General features: G+C 40.0%; 1 protein-coding gene across 1 annotated transcript; it reads left to right on the top strand.

The window, feature by feature from the left end:
• The first annotated feature begins 3,212 nt into the window (after positions 1-3,212).
• LOC138955908 (uncharacterized) lies at positions 3,213-18,241 on the top strand. Its single transcript, XM_070327414.1, has 5 exons — positions 3,213-3,356; positions 5,840-6,037; positions 13,286-13,418; positions 16,266-16,322; positions 17,415-18,241. The coding sequence occupies exons 2-5, from the start codon at positions 5,840-5,842 to the stop codon at positions 17,462-17,464; spliced, it is 438 nt and encodes a 145-aa protein (XP_070183515.1). The 5' UTR covers positions 3,213-3,356; the 3' UTR covers positions 17,465-18,241.
• The last annotated feature ends 596 nt before the right edge of the window (positions 18,242-18,837 follow it).

Genomic DNA, 18,837 nt, shown 5'->3' on the forward strand with positions numbered 1-18,837 from the left:
CTCTCTCTCTCCCCGAGTCTCGACACGGTACAGCCTAATGTCATGTATATTTTCAGGCCCATGTGTTCTACTGCTATCCTCGTACGGTGAACGTCACGGAAATACCTCTGCCATAGACCGCAACAACGCATCCATCCTGATTACATTCTTAAACGCAAATAAAAGGTTTTCTGTTCTGATTTATTTTCAGTCTTTTCGAAGCTTTGCTTAAAACGCTGTGCAATGTTGGCATGTTGTGGTTTTTGTTCTTAACTTTTGTTCAAATTGACGATGTGAACAATGTTTCTTATATGAATCTATTGCACACATTACTGTTTAAAGTGTATGTATGATTGTATTCTCTTTTGGTGTAGTCCTCAAAGGACAATTTCAGAAAGTAGTAATTCGTGTAGCAGAGAAGGATTCCAAACTAAGTACAAAAATAAAATTCACATACATTGCAGTTTATAACTTGTTTTGATGTACTTGTCATCCATGAAATTTGTGGAGTTGGTTGTGAAATAAAGAGCCGCGATCAAAACATCTTATGGTGATTTCCAAGTTTTTCGAGAGATGAAGATTCGCTTGATCACACACACACACAAACACACACACACACACACACACACACACTGACACACACACATACACATACGCGCGCACGCACACACACACACACACACACACACACACACACACACACACACACACATACGCGCAAAGTGAGACGCAGAGGGAAACAGAAAGACAGAGAGAGAGAACATCGAAGATGCGTATATACATTTCACATGCTGTAACACTGAGATGCAAACTGACAAGCCGAGAAGATAACCGAGTGTCCGTGTTAATCCGTAACGAAGGTAATGTGACCCGAGGCTTTGCCCTACAGAGTTATTCGTTTGGGTAAACGCTAGTAAGAATGCACAACAGAGTGTGCATTAGGCACGCATCACACAGACAGATCCCACTCGACCCGTCCATGCCTTTAGACAAAAGAATTCAGGCTGGCGAGGCCAAATGCCCAAGAAGTTACAGGATTATGTGGAGTAGCAAGTTCTTACGAGAAACAATTCTACTTCCAATTATGTTTTATTGGGAAAATATAAGTTATGTATCGATTGGAGATTGGATTTCCCTTCTTTGAGTCATGTGACGTCAGAGGCCGACAAAACTTTATAATTTGGCTTTTCAGGTTGACCGAAACTTCAAAGGAACTCAAAAAAAAAAAAAAACCGTCATGTGTTTGATTGCATGTGTGTGTGCTGTTCAATGTCAAAACAACGACAAAGTGAGTACATGACGTGTGTTTTAAGTTTCGGTCAACCTGAAACGCCCAAATATGAAGCTTATGTGTTTGATTGCAGTATGTGGATTGCATGCATGTGTGTGTGTGCTCATTCAATCGTCAAAACAATGTCAACAAAGTCATAAGTACCTGAAAGGAATTCGATCGATACATAAATGTTATTTGCGTGTTTGACCAAAATATGACATTTTACACAGATCTCGACAGTCATTGTTCACCTCGACCGCTAGCGCGGTCTCGGAGAACAATGACTGTCTCGATCTGTGTAAAATGTCATATTTTGGTCAAACACGCAAATAACGTATAATAATCTTCTTGTCCTGCAAAAAGACATTCGAACCGGTTATTGGTGTTTTAAATTGCTCTCCTGTCATCGTGTGTGGAAGCAAAGAGCTGCACCAAAGGTAAGTGTTAGGCATCTATCGCCTTGTTATTGCCTTTCGTCTGTTGTTTATGGTTGTTCACTTTAAAGCCCGATAGATTGAGATTCCTGTCATTATGTTGTAATTTACATTATCAAATGTGTCATTAGGTGACGACACTACTATAACTACCAATCTTCTTTTACTTATAAATCGAATATTACCGGAACGCGTCAACCAAGAGGCGACAACCCAATGGCAACAATCAATATCGACTTTTTCCCTTTTTTTTTCTTTTTTTCTTTAACTATGTGTTGGTTTAAGCAAGACTTTGTTCAAATTTTTGCCGTGACATGTACACTATATAGCATTTAGGATTTCTCACTCAAGCATACTGCTTCATCTAAGCAATCCTTGTGAAAATATTATAACAGTGGTAAGCACGATGGCGGATATGTGTTCGCAAGAATCTTATCAATTGAGTAGTCGGATGCCAACCCAGCACCACGTAGGTCACTGGGAACACTTGATTTAAAGATACTATTTTTTCGTGCGGCTTCACGTGAATTAAGGAACAGCAAGTTACTGTATCTACACTGACTCTATACGGATAGCAATGTTGACACTAGATGCGGGACTTGAAGTGTCTAGGAGAGTTAACTTGCAACGAATCAACAAGGATAGAGATGCCGTCAGTCGAATTTTCTCCATGCATCTCCATGCCAGAGATCCGACCCAAAGATGTTCAGATAGGCTTCTCTAATTTGTCTCATAATTATGTGTTTGTCTGTTCACTAGATAAAGACCACTAGGTCGATGTGCTTGCAAATGTGGCTTGCTTTGTCAACAATTCAACGTTCCCATGAATTACTTTCTTGTGCGTGTTTTTTTTTAAATAATTTTGCACCCAAGCAAAACCGTTAGATCTCAAATCCAAAAACAAAGAGACTGCCAACATTCCAAAATTCAGAATAAAATAACAAGAAAGGTAAGTTGTTGGAACGTTGTTATCTGTTAGATCTCGAGACACAGCAATGGAGATAATGATACTAGTACCTTGCACCTTGTAGAACCACGCCTAGTATGAAAAGTGTCTGTTAACACTTAGCTGATGCAGTTAGCTCGCAACGAGTCGACAAGGAGTGTGTGCAGCCAGCTTTAGCGCGGAAGAGAGAAGTACATTATATACGTACGATGTCCTGCTTGGTAAGTCTAGGCTCAGGACAAAAAACGACATCTGCCTAACATTGCTGACACCAAGAGGAACAACAGTTGTAAGTAGAGAGATATACGCCTTCAGCCGTGTTAACACACACCGAAGCTACGGGCAAGAAATAACAGAAAAGGGTGCGGTTTGAGGGGAGGGGTTGGTGTGTTGACCGGTGACAAGGGGAGGGGGTGAGAGAGGGAGGTGAACAGGGGGAGAGGGGGGGGGGCGGATCCGCGACGGAGAAAGTGAAAGGCATAGATTGAGGACAAAAAGGTAATTTGCACTTAAAACATTGCTAACATGAACGACGAAAGTGATGTGGGGTCGGGGCAAGGGCTGGGGTTGGGGGGTGGGGGTAGTCTTGGATGCCTGTTTTTGCTCAAATTGATGAACAAATGCAGGGGTATAAAGGTTGGCGAATACGAGTGTTTGACTTGAGTTCTGCAGCTACAGGCCACTGAGTGACCCGTCGGGCGAATAAACACTAAAGGCTTAAAAGGTAAGGCTGCATTGAGTTGATCTTTGAAAGTTTAGGATATTTTATTCTTTTTTTTCTTCTTTTTTTTAAAATGTGTTGTTGTTGTTGCTTGTTTGTTTTGTTTGTTTGTTTTCGACTAGGTTTTTGTTGTTTTTGTTTTTTTCTTTATTTATTTCTGTCTTACTTTCTTTTTGTCTTGTTTTTTTTTAATTAATCTTATTTAGTAACTGTTTAATTTTCGTTACTTTTGTTTTTTTATGTAGCTATTTGTTTCTGCGTTTCCTTGGTTGTTTGTTTTCATGGATTCTTTCTTAGTTACGTTTATTTCTTTCTTCCTGTTTTACTTTCTTTCTTTCTTGTCTTTTTACATTTAGTCAAGTTTTGACTAAATGTTTCAACATAGACTGGGAATCGAGACGAGGGTTGTGGTGTGTGTATGTATGTATGTATGTATGTATGTATGTATGTGTGTGTGTGTGTGTGTGTGTGTGTGTGTGTGTGTGTGTGTGTGTGTGTGTGTGTGTGTGTGTGTAAAGTCATTCCGAGAAAACTACTGGACCGATCTTCCTGAAACTTCACATGAGAGTTCCTGGGTATGATATCCCTAGACCTTTTTTCATTATTTTGATAGATGTCTTTGATGACGTCATATCCGGCTTTTTGTGACAGTTGTCACACCCTCATTTTTCAACCAAATATTGAACGTAATCTTCGACAAATTCCGGACTATGGGATTGTATTTCAGCTCGGAAGCTTAAAATTAATTAATTAGTTTGCTCATTAAAGTTCTCATTAAAATCGAATTTTCAGAAACAGATTAAAGAATGATTGCATTGTATTCCTCATCTTCTCCTGAATTCAAAATATATAGCTATGTCATGTCTACTCTACAAATGTGCTCGGAATGACGTAAAATAGGTTCAGTAAGTACTATACGGATGCGTGCTTCTCGGCGGCGAGCGTGACCCGTTTTGGTCATCGGTATGGTTAGCAGAGACTATCTGAATGTAGTCTCGGCGTTGTTTGGTTTGTGCTGTTGATCTTGAATGAAAGTCTGTATATCGCTTCACGCGACTTGTTGTTGTTGTTGTTGTTGTTGTTGCTGTTGTTGTTGTTGTTGTTGTTGTTGTTGTTGTTGTTGTTTTGTTTTGGGTTTTTTTGGGGGGGGTATTTTGTTTATATTATTTGTTCTATTGATTTGTAAAGCTACTATTTGCTTGTTTGGTTGTTTGTTTTTGTTTTGACGTTTTTCTTTCTTTCTTTTGATCTTTCTTTCTCACTCTTTTATTCTTTATCTTTTTCTCTCTTTCTTCGTTTTTACATTTAGTCAAGTTTTGACTAAATGTTTTAACATAGAGGGGGGAATCGAGACGAGGGTCGTGGTGTATGTGTGTGTGTGTGTGTGTGTGTGTGTGTGTGTGTGTTTGTGTGTGTGTGTTTGTGTGTGTGTGTTTGTGTGTGTGTGTGTGTCTGTGTGTGTCTGTGTGTGTCTCTGTGTGTGTGTAGAGCGATTCAGAGTAAACTACTGGATCGATCTTTATGAAATTTTACATGAAAGTTTCTGGGTATGATATCCCCAGACATTGTTTTTCATTTTTTCGATAAATGTTTTTGATGACGTCATATCCGGCTTTTTGTAAAAGTTGAGGCGGCACTGTCACACTCTCATTTTTCAATCAAATTGATTGAAATATTTGTAAAGCAATCTTCGACGAAGGCCGGACTTCGGTAGTTCATTTCAGCTTGTTGGCTTAAAAAATAATTAATGACTTTGGTCATTAAAAATCTGAAAATTGTAATTACATTTTTTTTCTTGGTATAAAACGATCGAAATTTACGTTCAGCTTATTTTTCATCATTTCCTAATTTCAAAAACATATAAAATGTTATATTCGGATTAAAAACAAGCTCTGAAAATTAAAAAAAAAATTATGATCAAAATAAAATTTCCGAAATCGGTTTAAAACAATTTCATCTTATTTCTTTTTGGTTCCTGGTTCCAAAAACATATAGATATGATATGTTTGGATTAAAAACACGCTCAGAAAGTTAAAACGAAGAGAGGTACAGAAAAGCGTGCTTTGCAGCACAGTGAAACCACTACCGCGCTAAACAGGCTCGTCAGTTTCACTGCGTTTTGCCTTACGCGACTTGTTTCTTTCTGTCTTTTTTTCTTGTCTTGTTTAGGTTAGGTTTTTTTTCGTTACAATTTCATTTTCTTTTCTTCTAATTTTGTTTTCTCTCTGTCTTTCCTCTTTCTTTATTCTGTCTTTCTTTCTTGTCTTGTTAAGTCTGTGGGGTTTTTTTAATTTTCGTTTTACCGTTTCATTTTCTTTTCTTCTGATTGTTTTCTGATAGAATGTGGCTGTTTGTTTGTTTGTTTGTTTGTTTGTTTGTGTGCGTGTTTGCATGATTGCTTGCGTGCGCGTTTTTTTGTTTGTTTGTTTGTTAGTTTGTATCCTTTTGGTGAGTGAAGGTGTTATCAGCAAATTCTCTTCCTCCAGATGAAGTCGGTTGTGCTACTCAGCTTGCTGGTCCTGACAGTCTTGGTGCGAGACGTGGAATCACAGGGGTTCGCCTTCCTCGACCAGATGGCGCTCTTAATGGAGAACCAAATGCGAAGTGGAGCACTGGCCTATCTTCGCATGCACCAGTTGATGCAGCAGCAGCAGTTTACCGCTAATAATGCCATGCTCACCTCGGTAAGTTAAGTGATGGGATCACTGTCCTATCCCCGCTTGCATCAGATGTTCACGCGAGAGGTCTTAAACCGCTAATATAATGCCATGCTCACCTCGGTAAGTTAAGTGATGGGAGCTATGTCCTATCTCCGCTTGCATCAGATGTTCATGCGAGAGGTCTTTAACCGCTGATAATGCCATGCTCACCCCGGTAAGTTTAGTAATGGGAGTGGAGCTATGCCCTATCCCCGCTTGCATCAGATGTTCACGCGAGAGGTCTTAAACCGCTAATATAATGCCATGCTCACCTCGGTAAGTTAAGTGATGGGAGCTATGTCCTATCTCCGCTTGCATCAGATGTTCATGCGAGAGGTCTTTAACCGCTAATATAATGCCATGCTCACCTCGGTAAGTTTAGTCATGGGAGTGGAGCACTGTCCTATCTCCGCTTGCATCAGATGTTCATGCGAGAGGTCTTTAACCGCTAATATAATGCCATGCTCACCTCGGTAAGTTTAGTAATGGGAGTGGAGCACTGCCCTATCTCCGCTTGCATCAGATGTTCACGCGAGAGGTCTTAAACCGCTAATATAATGCCATTTTCACCTCGGTAAGTTTAGTAATGGGAGTGGAGCAGTGTCCTATCCCCGCTTGCATCAGATGTTCATGCGAGAGGTCTTTAACCGCTGATAATGCCATGCTCACCTCAGTAAGTTAAGTGAAACGTTTTTGTTTACAAATACGCAGTGTTGACCTGCACTCTCGTTTTTGTGACCGAGACCTCGGCTCCTTGTCGTGTCCATGTCTACCTCCACTGGGAGAGACGCCAAAAGGCCTGCATCGTCGCCTCTAACCCAGGAAGACAACGAGTCCAAGAACCAGCGGACGGATGGGAGCTTCCTCGAAGACCCTGAAGAAACCATTATCTCGGCTAACGATCCAGGTTTCATGAGTAAAACAATCATTGACACCATGCCTACCTCGTCCTCGTCCATAGAAGATCTGAAGCAGGCCCTAAGTGATCCACACTTAATCGAAGTACTTGCCAAAGCCGTCGCGAGCCGCGTCACGCAGGAGCTCCGCCTCGAGATCTCTGGCCTGAAGAAGGCGATCGAGGCCAAAGACCAGCAGATCGAAGACCTGAAAGAGCAGCTCGACGGCTTTGAGCAGTACACAAGGCGGAACAGCTTGAGAATTGGGCCGGTGCCAGAAAGCATTGGAGAAAACACTGACGAAATAGTAAAGCAACTCGCAAAGGCTGTTGGTGTGGATCTCTGCGACGGCGATATAGATAGGTCTCACAGGGTAGGCCGCAAGCCAACCGGTGGCGAACAATACACACGATCCATTATCGTGAAGATGGCAACTCACCGGAAAAAAGAGCAACTCATGCGATCGAGGAAAAACCTGAAGAATGCCGATGTCACCAAACTGTTCACGAACCTGGAATGGCCGGCCCTAAAGAGAGGAGACTCAGCGGGACCCCAGCGACACCCCAACATATTCGTCAATGAGGATCTGACGAAGACAAGGGCTGGTATCGCCGGTAGGGCCAGGAAGCTCAAGCGAGAGGGCAGACTTGAAGACACCTGGACTCGCGATGGCATGATCTTTGTTAAGAAAAGAGGCAGTGTCACCAAGCTCACCACCATGCGTGAACTGGAAGTATTTTGCAACTGACATATTTTCTGTCTCCACACCTGTGTGTTTTGAATACCTGTGCAAACTGACTCCAACCTGAGATAACACCGAACGTCATAACCTAAAAGTACCCATCGCCGCCTGTGTGTGTGTGTGTGTGTGTGTGTGTGTGTGTGTGTGTGTGTGTGTGTGTGCGTATGTGTGTGTGTGTGTGTGAGTGTGTGTGTGTGTTTATGTGTAGTACAGAGTATGTTTGTGAATGAACCTGCTATTGCTGAGAAAACGCCAAAACTGATCAATTGCACAGTCTCTCGTAGACACGGATTTCGTTTACTTCTTCAAGACAACTCAATTAAGGTGATCTTTATGTAGTAATCGTCTTATGTGACTGTATGGCAATCCAAGGCGAGCTATAGTGATGGTAATGAACTGAAAACCTACGTATGCCTGTATTACAGTGTATTACAGTGTCTGACCATCGCAGTGACGATTTATGAGACAATAAGTTCATGTGCCAACGCAAGACGAAAAACAATGCTGCGAACGAACACTATAATAGAACATTGACTGTGCAGCGCAAAGCCAAGCCCAGCGCTGTGTTTTGTCGAGTGTTGACCCGCGGACAGAGAAGCCTGTCCTCAGTTCATGTTTCCTGTAACCGTTGCATTGCTTAATTGACACTGGTTTATTTAATTATTGTCGAACATGGTGATGTTGGCCGATGTCTCCCTAGGCTGTGCACTTCACTGTTATCTGGCGTCCTGATATATTTTCTTCCCGCGTGTGTGTATGTGTGTCTGTCTGTCTGTCTGTCTGTTTGTCTGTGTGTGTGTGTGTGTGTGTGTGGGGGGGGGGTGTTATAAATGAAACCAGCGTAATGCGTCGAGTGTTTTGCTGTGTGCGAGCATTATTTTGACACTTGCATGCTTGAATATTTTTCTGATCTTTGTTCCACGACTCTGCTGCCTTACCTTGAAGACGTGTGTGTGTACGTGTGTGTGTGTGTGTGTGTATGTGTGTGTGTGTGTGTGTGTGTGTGTGTGTGTGTGTGTATGTGTGTGTGTGTGTGTGTGTTTTCGGTAGGTGTACTTGTGTGGATGTATAAGTGTATTGATGGGTCACGACCAAACTACGCGACATCGACTTACATGTAAAACTGCTCCGTGTGCTGGATGCTTGAAACGTTATTTCTTAGTAAGTGTTGTTCTTTTTGTTGCTTAAAATGACTAAAAACAGTTGTTTTCTTTCCTCGTCATTTGTTTCATGTTGTATACACTCATGACCATTTCATCTCCGTTCATTTTGTCAACTTTTTTCCGACAGCCGCGTCAGCGATTTTGACAGGACCATGTCAAAATTGTGTCATGTTCATTCATTTTGTTTTTCTACTTTGTATAAAAACGTTTATGACCTCTTTGTTTACCTGCTTTTCGCTATAGCTTTCCCCTGTTTTTCGCTCCTTAACCACTGTTATTCCCTTTTAGAGAGAGAGACCCGTTCACTGATGCTTGTCCCGTGCCTAGCTACCGATGCCCAGCCCTGGTTCTTCTTCTTCAAAGAAGTTGTAACCTAAATTTTGAATGCCTTTAGACATCGTTAATTTCAGATCCAGGGTTGGTTGTTTTTACGCAATATCGGCCAGGTGCTCGCAAAAATTGTTTTTTCTTGATCTTGACACCGTCCTGGTATATATGTTTTTAGTTTTTCACGGACAAAATGGTTTTCGAACAGCTCTCTTCATCTTTGTCCATGCATATTTCTTGTGTGTGTACTACGAGAAAAATATTGAATGTTTTAACTCCACACCCTTAAACCCCATACCCGACTCCAAATCGCAACCTTCCTATTTTAGTCAACCAATTGGAAGTAAGCGTTACGGGCATATGCTTTGGAACATTATATTCGTGCATAGTTTTGTGACACATGTTTTTGTCATTTTGCTGATGGTTTTATTGTCAGGAGATGTCCACCCAAACCCAGGCCCGCCTGGTAGAGAGCATGTTAAAGATACCTCTATTTTGCATATAAATGTACGTAGTTTGCGAAACAAGATTGATATTTTACAATGTGAAGTTAAAGAGCACGATATTGTGACTTTGTCAGAAACTTGGTTGTGTGACTCGATATCAAACGACAGTTTATGCCTCAAAGGATTTCATCCCCCAGTGCGTCTTGATAGGCCAGATGGATATGGAGGGGTAGCTGTTTATGTGAAAAACGATTTTATTTGCAAACCAAGGCCTGATTTGTTAATTCCAGGCCTTGAAGCAGTCTGGGTAGAAACTAAATTATTGCAAGAAACTGTGCTGGTTGGTTCATTTTACCGACCACCAGACTCTCGAATTGATTATTGGCACTTGGTTGACGAATCTGTAAAGCAAGTAATGAGAACACCACATAAATTTCTAATTCTTGGAGACTTTAACGAAGATTTTTTGAATAATCCATCTCCCCACTTTCTTAATTTAATACAAAAAAACAATCTGCACCAGCTCGTTACTGAACCCACACGTATTACAGAAACTAAATCCTCATGCATCGATCTGATCCTGACCACGAGTATAAACTTAATCAGTGAAGTTGTAGTGTTACCCCCCATTTGTAGTGACCATTCTGTGCCATGTGTAAAATTAACGTCACAGAGACTAAAGAAAGGTCAGTTCAAAAGGACTATATATAATTATGCCAAGTTAGATGTTGATACATTTTTGTTTGAATTGAACAAAATTGATCTTTTGAACACAGTTTTAAATGCGTCCATTGACGAAGCTGCTGCCTTGTTTTCTGAACATTTATTCCGTGTTGCAAAAACATGTATGCCTGTTAAGATAATAACAGTACGTGAAGATGATGCCCCATGGATGACTGAACATATTCTACAATTACGAAACGCAAAAAATTGTATACATCAAGTTGCTAAGCGCTTAAATACACCTGAGCAGTGGGCATTATTCCGCCTGACTAGAAATCAGTATACAGATGAAATTCGTAAAAGAAAAAGAGATTATTTTCTAGAACTTGATGAGAGGATAAATTGTAAACAGAACTTCGGAAGCAAAAATTGGTGGCAACTTGTTAATTCCTTCTTGAAGAAAAAAGGTGTTGCATGTAACGAAATTCCACCGCTAGAAGATAATGGAAAAATTATTGATAACATTTGTGAAAAAACGATTTTGTTTAATAATTATTTTGAAAGCCAGTCTAAAGTTGAAAATCCAGACGATCCCCTGCCCGAGGCAAATTGGTGTAATACATCTTTATCGACTTTTGAATTAACAGAAGCTGAAGTTGTCCAAGTGTTAAGGAATTTAAATTTATCCAAGGCCGTGGGCCCTGACGGAATACATAATAAATTGCTTGTAGATGGATTACCTGTTATCGTTCCACCGCTTACAGTTCTCTTTAACAGATCCTTGTCTGAGGGTATTTTTCCAGTTGTCTGGAAAACTGCTCACATTACGCCCATTTTTAAGAAAGGCGATAGGAGTGCTTGTTCCAACTACCGTCCAATCTCTTTGCTGAGTTGTATTGGGAAGGTGCTTGAAAAATGTATACAAATCCGTGTGTTTGGTTATTTGAAAAATTATGATTTGATTACACACTGCCAATCTGGTTTTATTGCTGGTGATTCGACTGTTTATCAACTATTGAGTATATATGATGATTTTTGTGTTGCACTTGATAAAAACATTATGTCACAGGCAATATTTTTTGATGTATCCAAAGCTTTTGATAAAGTCTGGCATCGCGGTCTGCTCCACAAGCTTGAGGCGATAGGTATAAGAGGTCCCTTGCTTGTTTGGTTTGAACATTACTTGAGCGATCGCAGACAAGCAGTAGTATTGAAAGGAACCAAATCAAGTTATGCTACCCCTTCTGCTGGTGTCCCTCAGGGTTCTGTCTTAGGACCTCTTTTATTTCTCATTTATATTAACGATATTGGTGTTGGTCTTGAATCAGTGTTGAAACTCTTTGCAGACGATACGAGTATGTACTTAAGTTTAGATAACGATGATGTACGAGCAGAGATTTTAAATTCTGATTTGGATAAAATTCGCACATGGGCTTCTAAATGGAAAGTCACTTTTAATTGTCAAAAGACAGAATTGTTGGACATTTGTAGGCTACAAAATGTTTTACTTCCACCATTGTATTTCGAAGATGCACACCTAGCTGATGTTGAAAATCACAAGCACCTTGGCGTCATTCTACAAGGTAATTGTAAATGGGATTCCCACATAAGAAGTCTAATTGCTAAATGTAGAAAGTCAATTGCGTGTTTTGGTTTATTCAAGCATCGTTTAAACAGAAAATCACTTGAAGTTATATATAAATCCTTTATGTTACCATTGTTTGATTATGCGGACGTTATCTGGGATAACTGTACACAGTGTTTGGCAGACGAGTTGGAGACATTGCATCTCGATGCAATCCGAATCATTGTAGGTGCAGTACGTGGCACAAGCCACCAAAAACTGTATAACGAATCGGGTTTTGTGCCCCTGAAAAAAAGGCGACGTCGTCATAAACTTTTGCTGTATTATAAAATTGTAAATCGTTTAACCCCAGAATATTTATATTCCAAACTGCCGGTCCTGGTTTCCGATGTAAATCCTTACCACAGACGACGCCCTCTTGAACGTAAGTTTCCATTGTGCAGAAGTGAGTTATATAAATCTTCATTTTTTCCTTCAACGACAGCTTTGTGGAATAATCTTCCAGAAAATATACAACAAACGCAGTCAGTTGGTGAATTTAAAAGGTATTTGACCGATGGAGATGTTGTTGTTCCACCGTATTATTATTTAGGCAACCGCCAGGGACAGGTACTTCACAGCAGGTTGAGATTAAACATGAGCGATTTGCAACAAGACTTAGTTAACCGACACCTCTCTGATAATCTAGAATGTACGTGTGGAGCATGCCCGGAAGATTCTGAACATTTCTTATTACACTGTCCAAAATTTAAAGAACATAGAACCATTTTATTCAATAGTCTGCCAACACACGTTCTGGACTGCAAAACACTCTTGTTTGGAAATACTGATTTAACTATATCTTTGAACACGAAAATATTCTCTGTTGTACAAGACTATGTTATGTTAACTAATCGCTTCGGCTGATATTATATTAACTGTGCAATTGATGTAGCCAGGCATTCTCTCCCTCCCTCTCTCTCTCTCTCTCCCTCTCCCTCTCTCTCTCTCTCTCTCTCTCTCTCTCTCTTTACCCTATTTGTATAAAATATAATTAAAGATTATCAAGATAAGTGTTGAAGCTATCATTTGTTCGCCATGTTTTGCTATCTGAATGTGTATTGATTATAAGTTCAAGAACGTGTCCATAAGCAATCTGCTTGTTAACGTTCTCAATGTTGTTATTGTTTGAAACGTGTGTATGAGAATTTGAATAAACACGCCTAAACCAAGTTAAGTGATGATTGATACAAAAATGTGTGCATGTGCTTATTTGGCATCAGAACAATATCCTCTTCTAGCTTAACTATCTTGTGCTTGTGAAATATTTTTGGGGTATACATTTTCTGATAAAATAAATCATTTGAAAGTTTTCGTTTCGACCGTTTTGAAGTAAGATAACCTCATGTTTATTCATCATGTGCCATTTCAGATGCAAGATCTGATTCGCGTCAAAAGATCCGCCCAGACGTCGAAGCGCCCTAAAGACGCCAACGCTATCGACATGGCAACGACCTTTAACCTTGACCTTTCTAACCTGCAAGAGGTGTTTTCTGCAAGTGACAGTGAGTTTACCAGTTTCATTGAAAATGTTGTTCTATGGTAAAGAGAAATTATGTGAAACCTCGCAATAAACCGGGAATCAGTCACATTAATTTCTGCCTCGATAGTGTTCCAAATGCGGTCAAACCTTCAACCTGTTGTATATATTTTTTTAAGTGAAATATCCCACATCTGTTCTCTGAAAATTGACAATGGTTGTTTTTGTGTGAGTGGTTTTTTTTTTTGGGGGGGGGGGGGGGTGGGGGGGGCGAACTCGTTTTTGTTGGGGAGAGGGGGGGGGGGCGAACTAGTTTAGCAGGTTGACATGGAGGTCACTGACGAGAGTAATTCAATAACAAGTCGCGTAAGGCGAAAATACAACATTAGTCAAGTAGCTGTTGAACTCACAGAATGAAACTGAACGCAATGCAATTTTTCAGCAAGACCGTATACTCGTAGTATCGTCAGTCCACCGCTCATGGCAAAGGCAGTGAAATTGACAAGAAGAGCGGGGTAGTAGTTGCGCTAAGAAGGATAGCACGCTTTTCTGTACCTCTCTTTGTTTTAACTTTCTGAGCCTGTTTTTAATCCAAACATATCATATCTATATGTTTTTGGAATCAGGAACCGACAAGGAATAAGATGAAAGTGTTTTTAAATTGATTTCGACAATTTAATTTTGATAATAATTTTTATATATTTAATTTTCAGAGCTTGTTTTTAATCCAAATATAACATATTTATATGTTTTTGGAATCAGAAAATGATGGAGAATAAGATGAACGTAAATTTGGATCGTTTTATAAATGTTTATTTTTTTTACAATTTTCAGATTTTTAATGACCAAAGTCATTAATTAATTTTTAAGCCACCAAGCTGAAATGCAATACCGAAGTCCGGGCTTCGTCGAAGATTACTTGACCAAAATTTCAACCAATTTGGTTGAAAAATGAGGGCGTGACAGTGCCGCCTCAACTTTCACGAAAAGCCGGATATGACGTCATCAAAGACATTTATCAAAAAAATTAAAACAACGTTCGGGGATTTCATACCCAGGAACTCTCATGTCAAATTTCATAAAGATCGGTCCAGTAGTTTAGTCTGAATCGCTCTACACACACACACACATACACACAGACACACACACGCACATACACCACGACCCTCGTCTCGATTCCCCCCTCGATGTTAAAACATTTAGTCATAACTTGACTAAATGTAAAAATGAAATAAAAACTCACTGTTTACGGGAAGCAGCTAAGCTGCTGAATATTTGCAAATGTGCTTTAATAACTTAAAGGGACCGTCGCGATATAACCTTCGTGGTTGAAAACGACGTTAAACACCAAATAAAGAAAGAAAGAACTTAAAGGGAGCCCTTGTTTTTGCAAATTTCTCCGGTGGTCGTGATGATTCATCGCTTGACACGAGAAAGAGGTTAACTGAGTGGTGGGCATGATTTTCACTTTCTTGACATAAAGGTTCAAAGACCACAAGAATTCGTCCGAAAAGAACTAATAAATGCTTTGTGTGGTGCTTTTTATATAGTTATTGTATTTATTTTACTTTACTCTTTTATTTGATTTATTTATTTTATTTTATTTCATTTCATTGCTTCCCATTTCATTTGATTTTACTCTCTCTCTCTCTCTCTCTCTCTCTCTCTCTCTCTCTCTCTCTCTCTCTCTCTCTCTCTCTCTCTCTCTCTCTCTCTCTCTCTCTCTCTCTCTCTCTCTCTCTCTCTCTCTCCTATCCAAGTTAAAGCTATATACCGACAGAAGGACTCTGGAAATGTTCCACCATGCTCATGTAATGCCTCACATTAATTATGTTTCGACGCTCTGGGATGGCAGCAGTGATGTCCACTTGAAAAAGTTAGACTCTCTCTATCGTCGCTCGGCCAAACTCATCGTAAAGGATAATGCCTCAACAGATATGAAATTAAAAATGCTTAACTTTCTTTCACTGAAAAAGCATCTCAAGTTAAACAAAGCCATTTTCATGCATAAATTGTATTACAGTAAAGTGCCGATTTACATTACATCATTATTTAATAAAGCTACCCACAGATATGGGTCGGTCAACTTGATCCCACCAATTCCACGAATTGACCTGTATAAGACCAGTCTTGCTTTTTCGGGTACTTCAGTTTGGAATTCACTTCCATCATCCTTTAAGCACTTAAAGTCATTAAAAAGTTTTAAAAAATGTGTTAAAAACCACTTAATGTCTGAGTAGTTTAACGCCTTTTGACGTCAAAGATATGCTGTGCATTGTATATTCTGAACATATTTTTGTTACACTATTGCTACATGTTCGATTGCTACCAGCTTATATTTATAATTACCTGCATAGTATGCATTTGATTTTATGAATAACCACATATGTATGCTCTTCATGCCTCATCTTCATCATCATCATCATCATCATCATCATCATCATCATCATCATCATCATCATCATCATTATCATCATCATCATCGTCATCATCATCATCATCGTCATCTTTATTATCACGTTTTCCGACCTCCTTTTGTTGGTTAACTTTTTAACTTTTTAATTTTTAATTTTTTAACTATATAATTGTGTGTCTATGCGTCCCAAGGACAGATTGTAAGAAAAGGCGTAGCCTTAAATCTTAATCCTTGTTAAATAAAGTTCAATTCAATTCAATTCAATTCAATTCAATTCAATTCAATTCAATTCAATTCTCTCTCTCTCTCTCTCTCTCTCTCTCTCTCTCTCTCTCTCTCTCTCTCTCTCTCTCTCTCTCTCTCTCTCTCTCTCTCTCTCTCTGCTGCGTGATATGTATTTGAATAAAACAATATTTGAATAAAGAAAAGTTCTGACATAGATGATATCTATTTCAGAGGATAAAAACGGATCTTTGGAGAATCAAGAAGTGCTCCTCTTTCTGGGGATGATTGGTGAGCACAGTAGTACTTTAATATGTGACCGGCACGGTTGGCCTAGTGGTAAGGCGTCCGCCCCGTGATCGGGAGGTCGTGGGTTTGAACCCCGGCCGGGTCATACCTAAGACTTTAAAATTGGCAATCTAGTGGCTGCTCCGCCTGGCGTCTGGCATTATGGGGTTAGTGCTAGGACTGGTTGGTCCGGTGTCAGAATAATGTGACTGGGTGAGACATGAAGCCTGTGCTGCGACTTCTGTCTTGTGTGTGGCGCACGTTATATGTCAAAGCAGCACCGCCCTGATATGGCCCTTCGTGGTCGGCTGGGCGTTAAGCAAACAAACAAACAAACTTTAATATGTTTTTTATTCTTTCAAAAAGGAACCATATTTAATGCAATCATTGTTCTCACTTTTAAATGCCTTTCCCTTTCCATTTACCATATTGTTCATTGTTAATGTGTAAAGCGCGGAGGGCTTGATTCTTCGTGAATCGCGCTATAGAAGCTCTCATTATCATTATTATTCTATTAATCATAGGTTCTGTTCTTGTCCCTCTGATCTACCCTCTCTCTTCGAAATCTTTGTTCTATGTGCGCTATTAGCCTTGTTAGTATTCTTCCCCTGTGTCTGTGTGTCTGTTTAGTCGTTTGACTTTGTGTTTTTACTTGTTTGTCCGTTATTATGCTTGTGTTGCGTGTTTGTTTGTTTGTTTGTTTGTTTATTTGTTTGTTTGTTTGTTGGTATGTCCCCGGTGGTGTGGTGGTATGTGTTTGTATGTTGCATTCTTTGTTGACCCCTTTTGACACACACAGTCACACACACACACACACACACACACACACACACACACACACACACACACACACACACACACACGCACGCACACGTACACACACACATACATGCACACACACACACACACACATACACACACGCACGCACACACACATATACACACATGCACACACACACACACACACACACACACATACACACACACCCTACCCTTCCCCCCCCCCACACACACACACGCACACGCTCAGGGCAAAGTTCACCATCGATTTCTTTCTTATTTTCCATCACCATCGATTTTTTTCCAATTTTCCAGAGGCTCTTTCGGGGCTTCTCCCACTTGACCAGGCAGCATCCAAGCAGTGACCTCGGAGCAGACTGTTACAACAAAGGCACGACCAGCGAAACAGATGGAGAAAAAAATGATTGAAGGGAGAAATAGAAGAATGAATCAGATCAACGATGATAATCTGAACACAGCAAAGCAAAACAGATGAACAAAAAATGATTGAACGGAGAAACAGAACAGTGATGGAATGAAGAATGAATCAAATCAACGATGAAATTCTGAACACTGAGAACGACATGTTGTAAAGAGGTGAAAGAAAAAGAAAAAAAAAAAACAGACACCCGATGAAAAGTCTAACATAGAAAACAGTAAAATGGGAAAAAAGTGAACAGAGACTTAAACAAACAGTGGAACAGTGGACCCACACATGAAGGAGATGAACAGACAATCAATAATAAACTGTGAACAACAAAAAAAGAAAAATAAACGGAGAAAAGGTGTACAGAAAAGCAGATAAACAGTGGAACAGACCAACGGACAAAGACCAACACATGAACGGAGAAACAGATATAGAAACAAAGAAACAGTAACAGAGAAACAGAAACAGAGAATACAGATAAAAGCAGCGAATCCACAAGGCTGCAGAGCTTACCATCTGTTTTGTAATGTTGTCAATCTTTTTTCCTTGCATACGTTTATCTTTAATTGTTAAAGTTGTTGTTTTGTTTTGTTTCTGTATGAATGAGGAATTCCGTTGTTCAAATGCCCGAATGATAGAAAAGCAACATTTATATTTGTATTGTGTTTCCTTTCATGTGTGTTTATTTAAGTAAAAAGAAAAGGTTTGGCATTTACATGTAGGTGTTTTCTGTGTGTGTGTGTGTGTGTGTGTGTGTGTGTGTGTGTGTGTGTGCGTGTTTGTCTGTCTGTCTGTCTGTCTGTCTGTCTGTCTGTCTGTCTGTCTGTGTGTGTGTGTGTGTGTGTGTGAGAGAGAGAGAGAGTACGTGTGCGTGTGTTTGTGTGTGTGTGTGTGTGTGTGTGTGCGTGTGTGTGTGTGTGTGTGTGTGTGCGTGCGTGTGTGTGTGTGTGTGTGTGTGTGTGAGTGAAAGCGCGTGTGCGTGCGTCTCCCTCTGCTCTTTGTCTCTGTCTCTGTCTGTCTCTGTCTCTGTCTTTGTCTCCGTCTCTCTCTCACTCTCTCTCTCACTCTCTCTCTCTCTTTCTCTCTCTCTCTCTCTCTCTCTCTCTCTCACTTTGTCTCTCTCTGCACGCGTAAAGCGAGGGAAAGGAAGTAATACAAGTAACTTCATCAGCAGACGAAACAGTAATCTCCAAGTGGCCATGGCTATATCACTTAAGGTTGCATACAGCCTTTATAATATGCGCAACACGTTTTAGTGTACATACTGTTCTTTAAACTCCCAAGTTTATACAATAAACTTATAGGGCTGTT

The sequence above is a fragment of the Littorina saxatilis genome, unplaced genomic scaffold, assembly GCF_037325665.1.
Source record: "Littorina saxatilis isolate snail1 unplaced genomic scaffold, US_GU_Lsax_2.0 scaffold_1862, whole genome shotgun sequence".
Taxonomy (NCBI): domain Eukaryota; kingdom Metazoa; phylum Mollusca; class Gastropoda; order Littorinimorpha; family Littorinidae; genus Littorina; species Littorina saxatilis.